The 20,480-nt window shown below is 56.3% G+C and overlaps 1 protein-coding gene and 1 long non-coding RNA gene across 10 annotated transcripts in view; one reads left to right on the top strand and one right to left on the bottom strand.

The window, feature by feature from the left end:
• The window catches only part of ARHGAP23 (Rho GTPase activating protein 23), a 94,261-nt gene that overhangs the window by 22,947 nt on the left and 50,834 nt on the right, over positions 1-20,480 (top strand). For 6 of the 7 annotated variants that reach the window (XM_054671613.2, XM_054671616.1, XM_054671614.1 and 3 more), the window contains exons 2-3: positions 16,955-17,116; positions 19,758-19,785. In XM_054671613.2, the coding sequence (XP_054527588.1) occupies positions 16,955-17,116; positions 19,758-19,785 (190 nt within the window). Of the gene's footprint in view, positions 1-12,874; positions 12,983-16,954; positions 17,117-19,757; positions 19,786-20,480 lie in introns of those variants that run through there. The other variant, XM_054671615.1, reaches the window with a different exon arrangement.
• Positions 8,619-11,255, bottom strand: LOC104002848 (uncharacterized). 3 transcript variants are annotated; one of them, XR_008540549.1, is made up of 4 exons: positions 11,164-11,255; positions 10,472-10,673; positions 10,152-10,371; positions 8,619-9,569 (listed from the first exon to the last, which is right to left on the bottom strand). It is a non-coding gene; the product is annotated as an uncharacterized LOC104002848 (long non-coding RNA). The 3 variants fall into 3 exon arrangements; XR_008540548.1 differs by lacking the exon at positions 11,164-11,255 and having other exon boundaries at positions 10,472-10,999; XR_008540550.1 differs by lacking the exon at positions 11,164-11,255 and having other exon boundaries at positions 10,152-10,239; positions 10,472-10,997.

Raw genomic sequence — 20,480 nt, 5'->3', positions numbered from 1 at the left:
GCTGCTGTGTATTTGCATCTCACCTGCATGACAACACCCCTTGCTCTGTCCCCAAGTGTGCTTCCCCAGCCCATGCCCCATTCCCCATTTCAGGCCCCCTGTGCAGAGCTCCCGTGGGAGGGGCAGAAAGGCCCACCTGGGCTGCCAGCCTGGAGCACTATTCATAGCTCAGGGCTGGCGTACTTCACATACTTGGCGTTTCTCATGTCTGGCTGGCCCAAGGCAGCCACCCCTCTGTTGTCCTCCCCTCCCTCCTCTCTTCTCTCTTTCCCCCTTCCCCTCCTCCCTTAACCTCTTCCCCCACCTTCTTCCTCTCAACCAATCTTCCTGAAATCTACAGATGTCCAAGTCCCTCATCATGGAAGAGCCCACATAAGGAAACTGAGGCCCCAGAGAGGGCGGGGCCTGGAGGGAGAAACCAGTAGTAATGAGGCGTATAATGAGGTGGCCGAGAGTCTGGGCTCTGCCCACAGCTTCAATCCTGAGCTGACATTAGCTGTGGCACCATGGCAGATTCCTTAGCTTGCTAAGTTAAACAAGCATTTCAGAAAGTCAAGCTGAGACCTGGAGGGTAAGGGTTGAGTCAAGGGAAGAAGGGGAGGGGGAGGGGGCAGGCAGGCACTGTATTATAGTCCAGGGAGAGGGGAACTTGGATGTGGGGAGCAGGCCCTGAGTCTCAGGACAAGGGCTTGGCACGTTGCAGAACCCACGAGGAGGGCTCGTGGCTGGAGTGTGGCCAGCTGGGGTGAGGGCACAGAGATGCAAAGAGGATTGAAGCAGCTCCCCCCTTTTTCCCCACCCCTTTCTCCCCCACTCCTTTTTTTTGAGCCTGGATCTGGCTCTGTCGCCCAGGCTGGAGTACAGTGGCACAACCATGGCTCACTGCAGCCTTGAACTCTTGGCTCAAGCAATCCTCCCACCTCAGCCTCCCAAGTAACTGGGACTACAGGCGTGCCCCACGGCACCTGGCTAATTTTTACTATTATTTTTGTGGAGATGGGGTCTTACTATGTTGACCAGGCTGGTCTCAAACTCCTGGGCTCAAGGGATCCTCCTGCCTCTGTCTCCCCAAGTTCTGTGATTACAGGCATGAGCCACCACGCCCGGCCCCCCTTTCTTCCTTATTCCAGCACCCCCGACTTCTGGATCTGGTTCCCTCTGAGGAAGGGGTGGGGATATAAAAAGCCCCTGCCTCTGCCAGACCCCTCCTGGGGACAGGGTTCTGGTTACCCCTAACTCTCTGAGGAAAGGCTCATTCATTCTCCAACATTTAGAAACAGTGTGCAGAGCACCCACCCTGGGCCAGGAACCAGGGATTTGACCACCAGCAAAGCAGACATGGTCCTTGCCTTCCAGGACCTACAGCCCTGTGGGGAGATGTTGGTCAAAATAAGCTCATAAATAAGTAGACACTGACAAGAGGTTGCACAGGTAACTGACCTGGTCTGGGGCCAGAGGAGGTGTGCCTGGGGAAGTGACATTTTTGTTAAGAGCAACAGGGTGGGTAGGAGTGAATCAGGGCATGGGTTGCATTCCAGAAACAGCATGTGCAAAGGACCCGAGGCTGGAAGGGTGCCTGGTCCTCACAGGAGGTGGAAGGAGGCTAGGGTGGCCAGAGCACAGAGGAAGAGGGTGTGGTGAGTGTGGGGGCCAAGGCGCGTCCCACAGGGCCTGGTGGTCATAATATTAAAATAATCAATCTGGACTGTCAGATACCAGAGAGGTGACTGCCACTTGGAGCAGGGCAATGGTGTAATGAAGTGAGCAGACTCCAGAGACATCTAGGAAGCAGAGTCTACTCCGATGGGGGGATGGAGCGCTGGGGCCATAACACCTGATTCTTGGTTCTCAGCAACTTTTTCAGGCTGCTATCCCTGTCTTTATTTTATAGCTGAAGAAACAAGGAAACTTGAGTGACCTTGAGTGATGATCTTGAGGTCACACAGCCAGAAAAGGGCCAGGGCCAGTACCAATGGCAAGTGTGGCCTTTTCTCTGTGTTAGCCTTCTTGATGCCAGGACAGTGGTCACTTTCTCACCAGCCTCCCTGTCCCCAAGCCTCGGTGCCCCTGCAGGTCACCCAGCATTCCCTGCCTAGCACCCAACCCGGTGGAGAGCCAGGAGTTGCAGGTGGTGGGTGCTGGGTGCTACCTTCATTTCCAGAGGTTGGTTAAATGAGTTAGCGCATCTAACAGCAGCTGCCTGGGGCATAGTAAGCACTCAGCAAGTATTCATGACTGTGTGGCTGTTATCCTGTCCCCAGATGTGCGGCCAGGCAAACTGGCAGGGGGAGGCGGGAGGAGGATCTGGAGTGAGGATGATGCCATCTGTCTTCTTCTGACCAGAGAGCCCAGCCCAGGGGGCTCCCTCATGGTAGTGACCCAGGGGAGGCTGTTTGTCCCTGCAGAGCCACTGTCCCTGCCACCTGTCCAGCTGCCTCTGGGCATCACAGACTGGATTAGGGAGTGGTTCAGTTCATAGGCAGGGCCACATGTGTGAAGGGGAAGGCAGGGGTAACCAGGAGGGATGGGCAGGGCTGGGGTGAGGGGGTGGGTGGTTTCAGGGGTGGGGCTGACAGCCTCTCCCTGCAGGGAGCCCCATGTGCCCCCGGGAGACTTTTGGAATCTGCTGAGACCTGCCCTGGGAGGGGACATGGTCTTAGCTTGACTGGGACCCAGCTCTTGCCTGAAGGAAACCAGTGTGTGCACCTGTTACCTCTGCCCAGGCTGTCAGACAACAGGAAGCACTCTTGGGGGGCGGGGGGCAGGCGGAGTCACACCTAGAGCTCTCCTCTAGTCTCCTCTGAAATGCACTGTCCAGTGTGAGACCGGGGGATGGATCTGCTGACCTTAGAGAAGAGTCATTGCAGGCATTCCCCTGCCTCTAGGAATGACTGCTCCAGTCTAGTCTGAAAAGGGGCTCTGGCCTCTCTCCTTGACCAAAGGGAGACCCCGAGATTCCACAGTTGCTCTGTCCTTCTGCAGGGGATTCTTCTCCTCTGTAGGAGATGGGGAGGGGAAGATCCTAGGGCAGGTTGGAGCTGAGGGGCCTGGGGAGCGAGGTTGAGGGAATGAGGACCCTTCTGCTCGCTCTGGGTTGTCAAGGAGACGAGGCATGCCAGTGCTGGGCCAGCAGGGGGCTCTGCTGGCCACGGGACCTGCCTGCCAGGCAGCCGAGATGTGCACCCTTCATTGTGCGGGCTCATTTCCAGGAGTGCCTGAGAGGACGCGGCGGTGTCTCTGTGGGCACACCCTTGTGTGTATGTTACAGGTGGGTGTGAGCGTGTGGCGCGTTGGAACGGGCATGTGTGTGCTTGGTGGGTTTGAGGACCCCCACACTGAGCCAGGTTTCTGCCAAGAAAACTCTTCCAAGTTCCTGCCGGCAGCCTTGGAAGAGTTTGTGCATGACTGGGGATGGCAGCCTCTGTAGATGGCAGGCCCCCATCAACGCCAAGGACCTGATGCGTGCCAGGTTCAGGCTGGGCGATCCCCCTGTGCGGGGACCTCTAGGGCTCCAAAGATGACAGTAGAGACTCTGAGGAGGTGCAGTGGAGAAGGGACGGCAGGGAAAGGTCTTCCAGGCAGGAGGTGCCCAGCTCCTGGGCAACCTCTGTGGGCAGAGCCTTCTCCTGGGCACCAAGGAGAGACCTGTTCATTTGTTTCATCTTTCAACATTTTTTTTTTTTTGAGACAGAGTTTTGCTCTTGCCGTCCAGGCCGGAGTGCAATGGCGCGATCTCGGCTCACTGCAACCTCCACCTCCTGGGTTCAAGCAATTCTCCTACCTCAGCCTCCAGAGTAGCTGGGATTACAGGCACCTGACATCACGCCCAGCTAATTTTTGTATTTTTAGTAGAGATGGGGTTTCACCATGTTGGCAAGGCTGGTCTCAAACTCCTGACCTCAGGTGATCCAACTGCCTCGGCCTTCCAAAGTGCTGGGATTACAGGCCTGAGCCACCGTGCCTGGCCTTTTATTTTTTGTGTGTGTTTGATTTCTGACTTGGCCTTTTTAAAAAAATTATAAAATATATAATACGGCCGGGTGCTGTGGCTCACGCCTGTATTCCCAAATCCCAGCACTTTGGGAAGCCGAGGTGGGCAGATCACAAGATCAGGAGATCGAGACCATCCTGGCTAACACAGTGAAACCCTGTCTCTACTTAAAAAAAAAAAAAAAAAAAAAAAGATAGCTGGGCATGGTGGCTCGCACCTGTAGTCCCAGCTACTCAGGAGGCTGAGGCAGGAGAATCGCTTGAACCGGGGAGGCAGAGGTTGCAGTGAGCTGAGAGTGCGCCATTGCACTCCACACTCCAGCCTGAGCAACAAGAGCGAAACTCCATCTGAAAAAAAATATATATATAAAACAAAATTTATAATTTTAACCATTTTTAACTGTAAAGTGGCATTAAGTACATCCATATTATTGTGTTATCACCATAAGTGGTGATATTCCACTATCACCTTAAGTGGAATAATATAATATTAATTCATTCATTCCTTTTTTTTTTTTTGAGACAGGGTCTTGCTTTGTCACCCAGGCTGGAGTGCAGTGGTGTGATCATGGCTCACTGGAGCGTTGACGCCCTGGGCTCAAGGGATCCTCCCATCTCAGCTTCCTGAGGAGCTGGGATTATAGGTGCATGCTACCACGCTCTGCTATTTTTTTATTTTTGGTAGAGACAGGGTTTCACCATGTTGTCCAGGCTGGCCCTGGACTCCTGACCTCAAGTGATTCTCCCACCTCAGCCTCCCAAAGTGCTGGGAATACAGGTGCTGGGATTACAGATGTGAGCCACCAAGCCCAGCCAATATTAATCCTTTCACTTAGCATAATGTCTTCAAGGTTCATCCACATCGTAGCATGTGTCAAATTTCTTTTTTTTTTTTTTTTTTGAGACAGGGTCTGGCTCCCCTAGGCTGAGGTGTAGTGGCGCGATTTCAGCTCATTGTAACCTCCATCTCCTGTGCTCAAGCCATCCTCCCACCTTAGCCTCCCAAGCAGCTGGGACTATATGTATGTGCCACCACACCCGGCTAATTTTTTTTTTTTTTTGGTAGAGATGTTGTTTCACCATGTTGCCCGGGCTGGTCTTGAACTCCTGGGTTCAAGTAATCCTCCCACCTCAGCCTCCCAAAGTGCTGGGATTACAGGTGTGAGCCACCCCGCCTGGCCTTCACTTATTTTAAAAGGCTAAATAATACAATTATTATTATTCATATCATGTATGTATTATATGTAATACAATAATACAGACAATTTCATTGTATAGATATACCTCATTTTGTTTGTCCATTCATCCGTAGATGGACACTTGGGTTGCTTCCGTTTCTTGGCTGTTGTGCATAACACTGCTACAAACATGGGTGTACAAACATTTCTTCTAATCCCTGCTTTCAGTTGTTGTGGATATATACCCAGAAGTGGAATTACTGGATCATATGGTAATTCTGTGTTTAATTTTTTTTTTTTTTTTGAGACGGAGTTTCACTTTTGTTGCCCAGGCTGGAGTGCAACGGCGCGCTCTTGGCTCACTGCAACCTCCGCCTCCCTGGTTCAAGCGATTCTCCTGCCTTAGCCTCCTGTCCATGTTTAATTTTTTGAGAAACTGCCATACTGATTTCCATAGCAACTCCACCATTTTATTTATTTATTTTTTATTGCGTTTTTAGAGAGGGAGTCTTCCTCTGTGGCCCAGGCTGAAGAGCAGTAGTGTGATCATAGCATCATAGCTCACTGCAGCCTCCAACTCCTGGGTTCAAGGGATCCTCCCACCTCAGCCTCCCAAGTAGCTGGGACTACAAGTGTGTGCCATCACGTTTGGCCAATTTTGCATTTTTTATAAAGATGGGGTCTCTATATGTTTCCCAGGCTGGTCTTGCACTCCTGGCCTCCCAAACACTGGGATTACAGGTATGAGCCACTGTGCCTGGCCACAGACACACCATTTTACATTCCCACAGCAATCCAATTTCTCCACATCCTCACCATTAAGAAATAATTTTTGAGCTGGGCATGGTGGCTCATGCCTGTAATCCCAGCACTTCGGGAGGCCGAGGCGGGTGGATCATTTGAGGTCAGGAGTTCGAGATTAGCCTGGCCAACATGGTGAAACCCCGTCTCTACTGAAAATACAAAATTTAGCCGGGCGTGGTGGCACGTGCCTGTAATCCCAGCTACTCGGGAGGCTGAGGCAGGAGAATCACTTGAACACAGGAGGTGGAGGTTGCAGTGAGCCGAGATCTCGCCACTTCACTCCAGCCTGGGCAACAGAGACTCCGTCTGAAAAAATAAATAAATAAATAAAATAATTTTTGAGAGCCCGCTATGCACAAAGCTCTCTAGGAGGGCAAATCCATTCTGAAAACCCAGCAGCCATTGTCCTGAGGGAGCTCTCAGTCTAAGGGGGAGACTCAGGCCAGGTCCTTGGGCATCCTCCAATCTGAGGGGAAAGACACAGGCCATGCCTTTTGGGAGACCCTAGACTGATGTGGGGCAAAAATCCCTTGTTTTCAAGGAGCACACAGTCTGATGGAGGAGGCATAGCTTCTTCCCTTTGAGGAGTCTGCAGACAGGCCCAGAGACCAGAATGGAGACCGCAGAGACAGCCAAGGGGCTGCTGAGTGGGTAAATCAGGGGGTATGGAGGGGTTGTGGTAAGCCCTGTCCCATGCCAGCCTGCTGTTGCCTGGGCAATGGCCCTGGTGTTTACTTTGTGGCTGGCTAGACGCACCCTTTTCTGTAAGTGCTCATTTCCCACCAAGAGGAAAGAGGCTCCTCTTTAGTCTCCCCTTCCTCTGTTGTCCCTGAGGGAGGAACTGGCCCTCCTCTGGCACTGGAGACCCTGCCAGCCTGGCACCTTTGCCATGCTCCTTGCCTGCTGGGAGAGGCCCCATCCTGGGGTCTCATGTTGCCTACCCCTTCCCTACTCCCAGAGGGCCCATAAGGTAGTGCTCTGGGCTTGCCAAAGTTCAGCCAAGGAAGTGGGAGATCCTACTGAATCCTCCCTGCTTGGGAGGAACTGGGGCACGTCAAGAGCCTGTAGGAACCTGGGGCTGGCAGTGGGAGGTGGGGGTGATGCCGGGAAGGATGAGCTTGCCTGGGTCTATGAGCGTCCGCATGTGTCACCGTGTCTTTGTGTATCCATGGCTGAGTGTCTGCATGTCTGAATGTCAGTGTGACTGTGATGACTATCCAAAAAGCCGTCGAAACAGCCTGCATTTATTAAATCCCTACTATGTGCTCTGAGCCTGTGCTAAGACTTTCTTTAATTTACTTAATCCTCCCAACAACCTTTGAGGTGGAAATACATGTCATTACTATTTTATTGATGAGGAACCAAGGCTTAAAGAGGTTAAGTAACTCACCCAAAGTCTCATATCTAGAAAGTGGTAGAGATAGGGCTCTGACTCAGCCTCCAGAGGACTCCAGATCCCGTGTGTCAGCCCCTGAGCTGTGCTGCCACTGAAAGAACTTGGGGAGTTTTTTTTTTTTTTTTTTTTTGAGACAGGGTCTTGGTCCGTCACCCAGGCTGGAGTGCAGTGGCGCGAACACAGCTCACTGCACCCTTGACTTCCTGGGCTCAAGTGATCTTCCCACCTTAGCCTCCTGAATAGCTGGGACCAGAGGTGCACTTCACCATCCCCGATTAATTTTTAAATTTTTTGTAAAGATGGGGTCTTGCCAAGTTGCCCAGCCTTTTTTTTTTTTTTTTTTTTGAGACTGGGTCTCACACTGCAGCCTTGACCTCCCTGGGTTCAGGTGATCCTCCCCACCTCAGCCTCCTGAGTAGTTGAGACCACAGGCATGCACTACCACACCTGGCTAATTTTTATATTTTTTGTAGAGACGGGGTTTCGCCGTGTTGCCCAGGCTGGTCTTGAACTTCTGGGCTCAAGCGATCCTCCTGCCTTGGCCTCCCAGAGTGCTGGGATTATAGGCATGAATCATCATGCCCAGACAGATTTTGAGGATTTTGTGCATTTGGCATTATCTCAGCCCACCTCCCTGATGGTGGTGGGATGTCTGGAGTGACAAGTGCTTCCTCATCTCCCTTCCCAGGCTTCCGTGGCTCTGGCCTAGTTTGAGGGAGAGGGAGCACAGTCCATCCTAACCCTGGGCAAGAGTGGCCCTACAGGGGAAGAGCACTGGGTCTGGGGAGACCCTGGGAACCATCCCCTACCCATGGGCCAGACATAGTGCCAGTGCGGGGTGCCCAGGTTCCCGGTGATGGGGGTTATGTGTACATGGAGGGCGCTGGGGAGACACAGGCTTGCTTGGCCGGCTCATCAACTTGGCCTGCTGGGGCTTGTCAGGCGGGAGTCTCTACCCAAGCAATGCTGGGAACCAGGCATCTGAATGGGGCAAAAGGGTGGAAGAGGCCCGAGGGGGCAGCCGCCCTTGACTGAGGAGACTGGAGCAGGGTTCAGAGGCCCAGGCGTGGGCGGAGCGGGCATGTGTCAGTATCGCATTGCCTGCATGCCTGGGATGCACGGATCTGTGGTGGGATTTGCCCTGTCTGTGTGCGAGATTGTGGAGTGGTCATGGGTCTGCGTTTGGTGGTGTGCAACTGGTGTACAGGACCAGATGGAGCTTCAAACATGCTGGATGACTCTCTTGGGGTGGGGGCATTGTTTGTCACCTGGCAGTTTGGGGCCCACATTCTGGGAAGAGTGCTGAGCAAGCTGGAGGAAGGAAAAGCAGGCAGAATCGACCCTGAGCCCCTCTCTCACTTCCTGAACCACACGCCCTGCAACACGTCAGTTTCCTTCTTGCTCCTATCTCTGACCCTTGGGACTCAGGACGCTCTCCTCCCCTTCCCCAGTGCCTACTTGCTTCTACTCCTCCAGTCCAGACCATCCTCTCCTGTGAGGGATAGCCTGGGAGGTGTCTGGCCCCACCCTCAAAAAACTGTCACCTCCCAGAGAGAAGAGGCCCTGTGCACCTGAGAGCAGGGCTCCCTTGGTTTGTGGGGGTCTCCCTTGGTGGGGGTGAAGGCAGCCGGCTTTGGCCAGAGTCTAGAACTTGGGGATCCCTAAAGGTTTCAGGAGCTGGGACAATATTCCTGAAAGACTCTCCAAAGTATCTCAGCTCCTGGCCCACAGCAGGTACTCAAGATGTGGTTAAACAAGAGGGTAATGGAAAAGGATCTGGTAAGCGGTTAGAACCCTGGGATCTGGTCCCAGCTTAGTGAAAATGAGTCCTTGAACTAGTCACTTGTTCTCTTTGAGCCTCAGTTTCTTTTTTAAATTTTATTCTTATTTATTTATTTATTTTGGGACAGGGTCTCACTCTGTCTCCCTGGCTGGAGAGCAATGGCGTGATCTCTGCTCATTGCAACCTCTACCTCCCAGGCTCAGGTGATCCTCCCACCTAAGCCTCCTGAGTAGCTGAAACTACAGACACGTGCCACCACACTTGGCTAATTTCTGTATTTTTTGTAGAGATGGGGTTTCGCCATGTTCCTCAGGCTGGTCTCAAACTCCTGGGCTCAAGCGATCTGCCCACCTTGGCCTCCCAGTGCTGAGATTGCAGGTGTGAGCCACCACGCCTGGCCAAGCCTCAGTTTCTGTAACTGAAAAACGGGTATCAAAAAAATCTCTGGTTATCTGATTCTTAGGGTGTCAAATGAGAACAAGTGAAAGTGCTTTCAAATAGTAAAAGACAGTGATCTCTTGGAAGGAGGGAAGACTGGATGCCCTTCCTTTGGGGATGCAGCCTTCAAGCCCCTCCCCAGGGACCCTCAGGAAGATGAGGTTGAATGGATTTTGCAAGCTGGTCAAACTAGAGGGGGATGGAAGGGGCAGCTCAGCAGGGTAATTTCTGATGCAGGGGGAGGAAGCTGGGCAGGGCGTGGGGGGAGGACTCACGCTAGGCAGGAAGGCTTGGAATAGAATCTCAGCTACGCCTGGTATTTCCCAGCCCTGGGCCCCCTCCGCCACCACCCTCTGGGGCCCACCCCACATTCCTTTCCCAGAGGAAATGGGGGAGGGAGTGGAGAGGCTCCCCAGGCCTGGAGGATCATTTATTCAAGCTACATAACCTTTGAGGCCCCACTGTGTGCACTCTCCCCCTGAAGTCCCCACAGAGGCAGCTGGGTGTGGAGGTGGTGGGGGTGGGGAAGGAAGGTGTGGTTTGTGTTGGAGGAATCTGTTACCTCCTTGGCTGGGCCTTGCTCCCCTGCCAGGTTAGAGGGCAGGAAATGGACATTGTATATGGTTGATCCTTTCCAAGGTCTCTGCAGTCTGAACACAGAAAACCCATGTTGCGTCTCCACCTCTCTCCTCCCTGCTGTCCCAGAATCCTCAGCGGTTTTGAATTCCGCAGAGGTGGATTCTTGATCTGGGCACACAGCAGCACCTGTTGGCCATCAGAGGCTCCATGGGGGATGAGAGGGGAGAGTCATTCCATTTCCTTAGAACCAGGGACTGGACTAGCAGCAAGAGGAATGCAAGTTAGGCACCTGAAAGGACTTACTGGCTGCTTGCTGGGAGGAGAGGCCAGACTTGGAGCTGAAGACATCTGGTTGCCCTCCGCTTGGGGCCCCAGAGTCTGACATGGCTGGGGACATCTTGATGGTGGTTCCAGCTGGTCTAGGAGGGTCTGGCCTTTGGAGAGTATGACGGAGTCACAGGGCAGGTCAGGGCAGGAGTGGTCCCAACACCGAATCCTTAGTTTTCTAGCGATGGAAGTGGGGCGGGAGAGGGTGCCAATGGAGATGGCGCGTCCTGCTCTCTCCGGCTGCAGTCCTTTCCCGCTCTCCCCCTAAGCTCTCCTGACTCAGCTCGTGGCAGCCTCACTCTTCCCATCTGGCTTCCGCCAGGGTGGGGGTGGGGGGTCCAGCTCCTGCACGGAGGGGGAGCCCAGCAAACAGGAAACAGGAGAACAAAACCAGCTCCCTGGCTGACACAGGCAGCCGCCCCCACACGCCTCACCCTCACCCTTCCTCTCTCTTCCTTCTCCCTCCCTTGATCCCGACCTCCCTCGTGGTCCGCTCTGCTCCCTTCCCCCTCCCCTCCCACCTCTGTCCCCTAGGCTCCCTTCCCGTCCCTTTGCTTCTCCACCTTCTGACACTTTGTTGTCTGCTGCCTTCCCCTCCCTCTGCCCCCAGGCCCCTCCCCATCTCTGTCCCTCCATCTCCCCCCCCACCCCCTTTCTGGATTTCCTACCTCCCCATTGGGCCACCCTCCCGCAGGTTCTTGCTGGGGACAGTGGATGGTGGAATGGGAGGGAAGGGGAGCTGCATCTGCTTGGTGCTCCCTTCTGGTAGCTGCCCCAAAAAGGCCCAACCCTTATGACGCTTCCTCCTGGACTCCTCCTAGATTCAGGAGTGGGGTTGGGCTGGAGCTGCCCCGCTTTCCTGGCTGCTGGCTAGGATTTTGGTGTAGGATAGAAGTTGGGATGAGGGGCCCTGGGGTTGGAGTCCTGGTGCTGCCATAACAAGCTGGGTCCTCTTGGACCTCAGTTTCCTTCTCTACAAATGAGGCCATAGAAATGGCTCCAGGCCACAGTAAGTGGCTGTGGTGATATTGTTGGTGAACAGTCAAGTGGGCTAGAAATGGTGATGGTGATTACACATCCACTAGCCAAGGCCTCTGCTAGCCCCACCCGGATGGGGCCTGGGAAGAGCAAGAGCCAGGAAGGCGAGCAGGGCAGGGGCTAGCACAACATGGCGCTTCCCATCTGGCTCACATGCCAGGGGGTGGGAGAGGGGGCAGCTTTGAATGATTGTCAGCTTGTAGTGACCCTCTAGGTAGAGCTAATGGGTAGGGAGTCCTGGGAAGGAGGGTGGTTCCCACGGGGGTGTTGGGGACTCCATCTGCGCTTAAGAGTATGTGGCTGTCACTCTGTGCAGGGCAGTGTGTGTAGCACTCGAGGGGCTGTGGCATCCATGCCTGGAGTGCCTGAGCTGTGCAGTGTGTGCGTGGCATCTGCCATGTTGTGGGGGTCCCTGTGGGGTATGTGTGGAGTGCGTGGGTGGGTAAATGTGGGTCTGGCGTGCTTGCACATGCATCTCTCTGAGTATGTGGACCGTATACACTTGGGCGGATGTCTGAGGTGTGTGTATACGATGTGGAAGAGTGTCCTGTGTGTGGGGGGGGGATAGTGTGTTTCTGGGGTATGTCCACATAGGGTGAGTGTGTGTGGGCAGGTGGATGTGTGTGGTGCGGGTCTGTACAGAGTGGGTAGGGTGTGCAGCAGCGTGAGGGACACCTGGAGCATGTGTGGCTGTTTCTCTGGGTGGATGGGGCTGATGCGCGCGCGTATGCGTGTGTGTGTGTGTGTGTGTGTGTGTGTGTGTGCGCGCGCGCGCGCGCGCTGGAAGGGTGCAAGGTGTGCGGGCCGGGGGAGAGTGCGTGTCTGGGTCCAGGGCTGCCGTCTGCGTGTGAGGGTGCGAGGGTGTGGTCGTGCGGGGGACTGTGTAGTGCCCTGGCGTGTGGGGTGTGAGTGTGAGATCTGGGCGGCCGCGGACAGGGGCCGCCCCGGAGGGGGAGGCGTCAGCCCTGCGAGACTCGCGGGCGTGTCGGGGCTCGGGCGCCTTCAGCCGGGAAGCGCAGGAGGCGCGGAGCCGCTCCAGCCGTCCTGCCGCCGTCCGCGCGGGCCGTCCGTCCCTTCGGGGCCCCCGGGCCCCGGGCCCGCGGCTCCGGGGGGCGGGCGGGGAACCCCGGGGCCCGCCGGCCGCCCGGGGGGTCGAGGACGCCGTCTGCCGGGCGCCTAGCAGCGGCCCCTGGCCCCCGCGCGGCGCGCGCGTCTCCGGAAGGCCGGCCTGGGGCGTACTGGGGCCGGGGCGGTGGCCGGGCCCGGGAGCCCCCGCCGGCCGCGGAGGTGGTGGGCAGCGCCGTGTGGCGCGTGGAGCGCGCGGGGGCCGGGGGCTGGCGCTGGGAGCGCGCCGTCGGCGTGGACTGCAGCGCCCCGGAACCGCGCTGCCTCTGGCTGCCCTGCCTCAGCCACAGCGACCGCCGCGCGCCCGGGCCGCGCCGGGCCAGGGTGAGAGCCGCGGGGCCGGGGCCGGGGCCCGGGCAGGCCTTGTTGGGGTCTGAGTGGGACTGGGTCACCAACTCCCTGCGGCCTTTGAGCTGTGTGCGCCCTGCATTCCAGGACTGATGCCCCTGGAGCGGGGAGTGAGTGAGGCACTTGAGAGATGGGGCTGAGGGTGGCAGGATTTGTGGCTTGGAGCTCTGCCAGGGCTTCTGGGATGACAACCCCCAGTCTGGGTCGAGGCCTCCAGGGGGCTCAGCCCTCTCGGTTTCCAGGCAGTGGAAGGATGGAAGGGACCAGAGCGTTTGAAGAGACGCTGGGGCTTCTAGGAATCCCAGAGGGTATGGGTGGGCAGGGACGCCGAGTCCGAGGCAGGCAGAGGCACCACTGAATGGAGCAGGGCACAAGACCCACCCCACCCCTGGTAGGGGACCTGGACACGGCACACGAGGGTTTCCTAGTGGGCAGAGGAGGCTGAGTGGCAGACGGGCCCCTGCAGGTAGTGAGTGCTCTCAGGGCTGACAGGGCTGGGCTTGGGGGACTGCCGTGTTTCTGATGTCCGGGATGGACCAGGCTGGTAGGGTGTGAGTCACAGTGGGCGCCATGCCCGGCCTGAACACTGTGCTCCCTGCAATGACCTCTTTATGCTCCCGGGGGGAGGAGCAGGGCTCCTGGGTTCTAGTTTCTGGTGCTGCCAACCCACCACGTGTCTACCTCTGCCTAATTTGTGGCCTAAGGCCGTCTGCCCTGCTGTCACCATCAGCTGGTATTTTTGGACGTCTCTTTCTTTCCTGACATGAGGGTGGGAGTGTTTGGAAATAGATCCAGGCCAGGAGAATTTAATCAGCAATGTCCCTGTGTCCCCTGAGCAACTCCCTCTCAGTCCCCTTGTCTCTGTGCCTAAGTCAGAGAGGCAGAGCTGTGTGTGTGAGCTGTGCACCTTTCTAGTTGTTGTCAATGGCTCCTTCTCTGGTTTTTGCACCTATCACTTCCCCCACCTCAAGATGAGAACAAGACTCAGTTCTGTCCCAGGTCACAGGGGAGGAGAGGAAACATGCATGTATTATAGCATGAAGGATTGAGGTTAAACAAGGAAGAACTTCCCACAGGGGAGATGCCAGCTCTGGCTTTTGATGGGTGTCCTGGTGTCTCCTCTTCAAGCAGGTGTGTGGTAGCTGTGGCTGTGTGGTAGCTGACATTCTCAAGAGCCTAGTTGGAAGAGGTGGGAGGAAGAGGACTGGAAGGAAGGAACAGAGGAAAGGGAGAGGTAGAGATAAGGGAGGGAATGCTGGTAGTGCTTGGTGAGGAGGGGACCCGGAGAGGAAGGCATGCCTCCTGCCCTGGATTCCATGCAGGCCCTCCCAGGGAGCAGCCCCCCCAGGCAGCTGGCAGCTCCAGGCAGGATGTGTGCTGGGGGAGGGGCGGGGGGCGTGCGGGGACCTGTCCCAGCCACTTCTCGTCACTGGGGCAGCTGGTGGCTTGAACCTTAATCCAGGACAGCAGCAAAACAATGGGCCCTGCAAACAGCCTCAGCTCTGAGCCTGGGTGGGGGACAGGCAGGGGGCAGCCCACACTGGGGAGGAGCAGGGGCTTCTGGTAGGAGAGGGCAGTTGGTGAGGGGACCTCCAGACCCTTTTCGCTCCCTGATCAGTTCCTTGCCAGGTCAGCAGAGATGGGAAATCCGGGGGATTTCAGACCTCAGCAGAATTCCCAGAGAATTTTCTCCTCTGGGCTCCCCAGGCCCCCATGGGGGTGCAGGGCACCGTGGGAGAGACTAGGCTAAAGCTACAGGTGGAAGATGCTGGACTACCCCTGATGTCAAAACCCCTGCTGAGACCTCCTGGACTGGGGGTCTTCCAGCTTTTACGTGGCCCCTGTCTGGTAGGGGGCACTCATAGCCTCATCTGGGTAGTTTTCTAGACCGTATAGGAGTAGAACAGTCTAGAACGGTCTGTCTCCCTTGCCTGGAGCTCCACTCAGCCTCTTGTATATTCCACCTGGCTCTGTCCCCTGGGGCTGTATGAAGCAAGCCTATAGCCTATTGTCTCTGTCACATTTTTCTTTAATCTTCTGAGATGGGAGGATCTAGCCTCTTCCCCAGACCTGCTCGACAGCAGCCAGGCTCTCCCCCATGCGGAAATCCTTAGCAGAGGGCAGCTGTCTCCCTCCACTGGGTGTGTGGACAGGAGGGTGGATGGTCCATGAATGAACTTGGCATCAGGACATTTGAGTGGCCGATGTTTTTGAGCTTTCTCCAGCTACGAGAAGGGGACAAAAGGGGATGTTGCTAGTGAAGCGGGAGCTCCTCACTCCAGAACTGATGAGCTTCTTCCTCCACACCCAGCCCCTCAGCCTTTCTCCTGTCAGCTGATGCTTCCTGCCTGGTGCCGAGGAGGAGTTGAGGGGAGTAAGGAGTGTTGGTGGTGGCTTTTTGCCCTCTGAGGGGCTTGGACTAGGGGCAACATAGAGGTTAGGCCACATGATGTTATGGATTTAAGAGTCCTCTAGGGGGCCTCTTGGCTTTTCAAAGCCAGGCAGCTTCTCCGTGGCTCCCATCTTCCCCAGTTGGGCTCCGTGAGCACCATCTATCTGACACCCTCCTGTCACCCACCTTCCCTCTCTGTGTCCCAAAGGGAGCCCTGTCTCAGGCACTGTTTTTCTTCTTGCCCCAGAAACAGACCTGTGTGCCCCCTCCAAACTCTTGTCTTCAGATACCCTCTGCCACATCATCTTGGAGAATCCTGAGAATTTTGGGAGGTCTGACAGGAGGCTTTAGTGTCTCTGAAACCTCCAGCCTTTTTTTTTTTTGAGACGAAGTCTCGCTCTGTCACTAGGCTGGAGTGCAATGGCGCTCTCTCAGTTCACTGCAACTTCTCCCTCCTGGGTTCAAGCGATTCTCCTGCCTCAGCCTCTTGAGTAGCTGGGATTACAGGTGCCAGCCACCATGCCCGGCTAATTTTTGTATTTTTGGTAGAGACAGGGTTTCACCATGTTGGCCAGGCTGGTCTCGAACTCGCCTTGGTCTCCCAAAGTGCTGGGATTACAGGTAGAGACAGGATTTTACCATGTTGGCAAAGGCTGGTCTCCACCCGCCTTGGCCTCCCAAAGTGCTGGGATTACAGGTGTGAGCCACCGTGCCCAGCCACCCCAAGCCTTTCTGGTGAACCAGCCAGGCCTCTGGGCTGGGCTCTGGAGCCTCAGGAAGTCCCTTCAGGTGTCTGATGTCCAGTCCGCTCCCTCTTGGTTCTTGGTTCCCCCTGTGTTCCTGCTGCTGTTCTTGAAGGATGCGTGTGTGCCGGTCTGCTGTGCATGTGTGTATCTGCATGTCTGTGATGCATGCGCATGCGTCTGTATGTGCGTTGTGTGTGCAGGACTTTGATTCTGTGCAACTCTGTGCATATCTATGTGTCTACATAAGTGTGCACATGTGTACTCATTTGTGTGTGTGTATCTGTGTGTCTGCATATTTGCACATGCTTGTCTGTATGTTTGTGGTATGTTCCGTCTACATGAGTGTATGTGGCTGGGGCTGTGTCTGCATAAGTATGTGTCTATCTGGGAGTGCATATATGTGTGCATGTGTGTGTGTGAGATTGTGCATGAGCTAAGACAACGACAGGCACTTCCTGGGCAGGAAGGCTGTATCCAGGGTCCTGCACATAGTAGGTGCTCAGTGAACATTTGCTGAACTCAGCTGAACTGAACTGAATGAACTTGCTTCAGTGAGTTATTTTCCCAAGGGCAAAGACATTATGAGGGGACTGAGGGGAAAGGAAAGAAGGAAAAAGCTATTGGGCTGATGAAGGTGGGAGAGTAAGGAAGGGGTGAGGAGGAGGTCATGGGCAGGGAGGATGCCTGGCAACCCTAGGGCAAAAGACCCCTTCTGGTGCCCCTCCGGTCCTGTGGGCTGCAGGAGGTGGTGCAAACAGCCAGAAGTGTCAGCCACACGGGCGCTCAGCCTGGCCTCTCTGTCTCCCACAGCTGCCACTGGGCCCAAGGGATGGGTGCTCTCCTAGGCGCCCCTTCCCCTGGCAGGGGCCGAGGACGCTGCTGCTGTACAAAAGTCCCCAGGACGGCTTTGGCTTCACTCTGCGCCACTTCATCGTGTACCCACCCGAGTCGGCCGTGCACTGCAGCCTGAAGGTATGCCCGGCTCGCCGCTGCCCTGGTCTGGGGAAGCTTTCATGAGGGAGGGAGACTCTTTTGTGCCAGTCCCCTTCATGGTCCTTTCACCCTCTCAGAGAAGCAGTCCTTCCTGGGGTCCGGCCTGACTCCCTTCTGCTGTGGCCTGGGGAGGAGGACTGCAGGGAGGCAGTGCCAGCCTTGGCTGGGTTATTTGTACCGTGTGACCGTGGACAAACACTTTAATCACTGTGGCCTGGGGCTTCTCAGGAGACAGGGAGGGGTGGCTGGTGCAGGGCGAGGACCTTGCAGGTGGGCAGCCAGGATGCTCACCTCACACCCCCAGACGCTTGTCTCTGGCAGGTGAACAGTTGTCTGGGAGTTCCTGGGACCCCTGATCTACCGGCTGCTTCTGAGCTGGGGTTGCTCCTCCCCTCTCCAGCGTGAGCTCTCAGGGGCCTAGCCCACCTGTGGGGGCCCTCCCAGCACGCCCCTGGCCCCTGCTGGCCACAGCTCAGTGTGCTGGAAACAGACCCAGGCTGGGACACAGGAGCCCAGAGTTCCGGTCCTGGGACAACTCCTCACTCATTGTGAATTTGGGGCTGCCTCCCCATCTCTGGGCTCCATTTCTCCTGCTGGAACCTGAGGACATTTATCAACTTGACCCCTCAGAGTCCCTCCTGCCCTAATGTAAACGTTGTGTTCTCTGAGTCCAGGAACCAGGGGTCCTGACCCCAATCCAAGGCTGTGAGCTAGGGGGAGGGGTCCCTGACAGCGAAGCAGAAGTATGGGAAGGAGACAGAAGGGGCCCCAGGGAGCAACCAAAGCCCCCGACTAGGGCTCTGCTCCCATCACCACTTCTTTTCCAGCAGGGAGGAGACACTGATTTTGGAGTGAATGAACCCCTCTATCCACTTTCCCTAGGACTGGGATCTGCCTGTACAGCTATTGGGGGACTCTCCCTTGGTCCCACCTATCAGAGAACCAAACAGGGGACTTCACTGTCTGTGTTCGTGTGCTCACATGTCTCTCTGTGTGCATCGCGTGCTGGCCATGGACATGCATGTGTGTATCTCTCTGTGTGCATATAGTGTCTGCAAATACATGTCATGTGTACATGTAACTGTGCAGCTCTCACATGCATGCCGGAAGCTCTGGGGCTTCTGCATAACTGTTCTCATTGGCTACAGCTGTGCTGAAGAACATAAGTAGGGGCTGATGGAGTGTGGAGGGGGCACAGACCCCTACTTCATGCCCAAGGACACCAGCCCCTTAGTTCTCCGGAACCCCCAGTACTTCCTTCACTCTTTCCCCAGAATGCCCCTCCTGCTGCCCCCAGCATCTTCTCTCAGGGGACCCTGCTGAAGCGTGACAGCATAGGGTCTAGGGCTGGAAGACCTAGGGCCGGGCAAGCCAGGGACAGGCTGCCTCTCCTTTCCAGAACCTGCCCAGGGCTGGGAGGGGCCTTTGGCCTGGAGGCGGGAGGAGGCTGTGTTCTCCCGTCCTTCATGCTGCCGCCTGGCAGCCTGCAGGGAGCTCAGCCGTCCAAATGCATCTGTCTGCCTCTGTCACCCTCTCGCAGTGCTGTCAGCTTGCATCAGCCGGAGTGCACCCCACACAGGAGGACGGGGGCAGAGTGCTTGCTCCCCAGAAGGGCCCAGCAGCTTTCCTGTGACCCACCCTGTCCTCATTGGGGTGCCACAGAGGCCTGGGTTCCAGCCCTGGCTCTGCCACTGAGTCTCTGAGTGGCCTTGAACACACCATACCCTGCGAGCTATACAATGGGTACATGTGTGGAGAGGGTTAGAAGAGATGACGCTGAAGGTCTGATCCAGCTCTAAAATGCCACATCCAGCTGACTTAGCCTGTTCCTCTGACCTCCATGCCCTCCTTCCTCATTCCCCCACAAAGTCTAGTGCCATCACCTACCAGGTGATCCCAGAGGCCTCCCAGTGGGTCCCCTTGACACCCTGCACCCAGGTGCCAGAATCCTCTCCCCTAACTCTCATTTTCACCTCCACTCTCTCTCACAGAAGAACTTCCATTGGCTCCCTCTTTCTGTCCTGTAAGCCTGAGTGCTTTAGCCTGAGTATTGTCACTTGCTGTTGTTGACTTTCTCCTTTAACTCAGCGATTTAGCCCCTGGTGTGCTGTGAGCGCTTATCCCTGCCAGCCAGCGTCTGCACACCCCGCCTCCCTTGTCCACAATGCCTTCTACCCGCCACCCTCAGATGTCTTTTGAGTCCCCTCCCCAGGAGGACTCTAATCAGTCCTCCCCTTGGTATTCCCTGGAGCTGATAGCTGTAGTTTGCGCTTGTCACGTGCCTATCTGTGACTGCCCGGGTCTTCTGTGTGTGTGAGCCTGTGTGATGCCTCCCTTGTTGGGCTGGGAGCTCCCCCAGGGAAGGGGTCTTGGGTCACTTGTTGGATTGCGGGTTCCCTGATGGTTAGGGTGTTGAGGCGATGGGAGCACATGTCACTGGGGAACTTGGCCTCGGACTTGGTGCCCCTCGGACACCCCTCCCGCACCCTCCCCTGCTGGGCTACTTGGGAGGAGATAAGGGGTGGCGGGAACCTGAAGGGGCCCTGCCCACTGGAGCTGGGCCACCCCTGGCTGCTGAGGGCTGGACTGACGCCCACACCCACTCCTCTGTTCCCTGCAGGAGGAAGAGAATGGAGGCCGCGGAGGAGGTAAGGGAGGACTGGCGGGCGCTGGACCTGCACGGGACTCCTCTTCCAGCTCCTGTCTCTCCCTGTCCTCCCCGAAGACTGCCTGTCCTTTTCTGTGCCCCCCTCCCTTGACTCCTGTTCCTGCCTTTGCTCCTGTCTGTGCCCCTGGTCTGGCCCCCTCTGGGCACCTCCTCCTCACTCTCTCTGTCCTCCCCCTTTCTTTTCGCACATTTGTCTCCCTTGGGCATTTCCTCCACAGAAGTTTGCTGAGCTCGGCACACTGTGGGCGGCACTCTGGGGCGCAGATGGGTGTCTACCACCTGGCCCCTGCCCTCAAGCTGCTCCCAGCCTAGAACAAGGCAGGGCAGGGCTGCAGGGCCTGGGGGCTGGTGGTGGGAGCGCTGAGCAAAGGCTGTCCTTGGAGGCAGAGACAGTGGAGTCCTGGTGGAAGTCAGGGATCCCCCAAGGTCTTTCTCTCATGTGATGTGAGCCTGACTCACCTTGCTGTGGCTCTTGCTCCCCAGAGGCCCCGGTGGACACCCAGGCCCCCAGGTTATTCAAGGCAGAGTGCCTTCTCTGGCAGCCTTCCTGCTCTGCCACTGGGGCTTTCGCTGGGCAGCCATAGGACACTCCTGCATCCCCATCCAGAGGCTGTGGTGAGGGAGGAGCCCGCTGACCTAGAGCAGGCCCATTTCTCTGTTAGCTTAGAGTTAGCA

This window comes from Pan troglodytes, chromosome 19 (genome assembly GCF_028858775.2).
Source record: "Pan troglodytes isolate AG18354 chromosome 19, NHGRI_mPanTro3-v2.0_pri, whole genome shotgun sequence".
Classification (NCBI taxonomy): domain Eukaryota; kingdom Metazoa; phylum Chordata; class Mammalia; order Primates; family Hominidae; genus Pan; species Pan troglodytes.
Note: the sequence above shows the minus strand (reverse complement) of the source record. Positions and strands in the feature narration are given on the sequence as shown.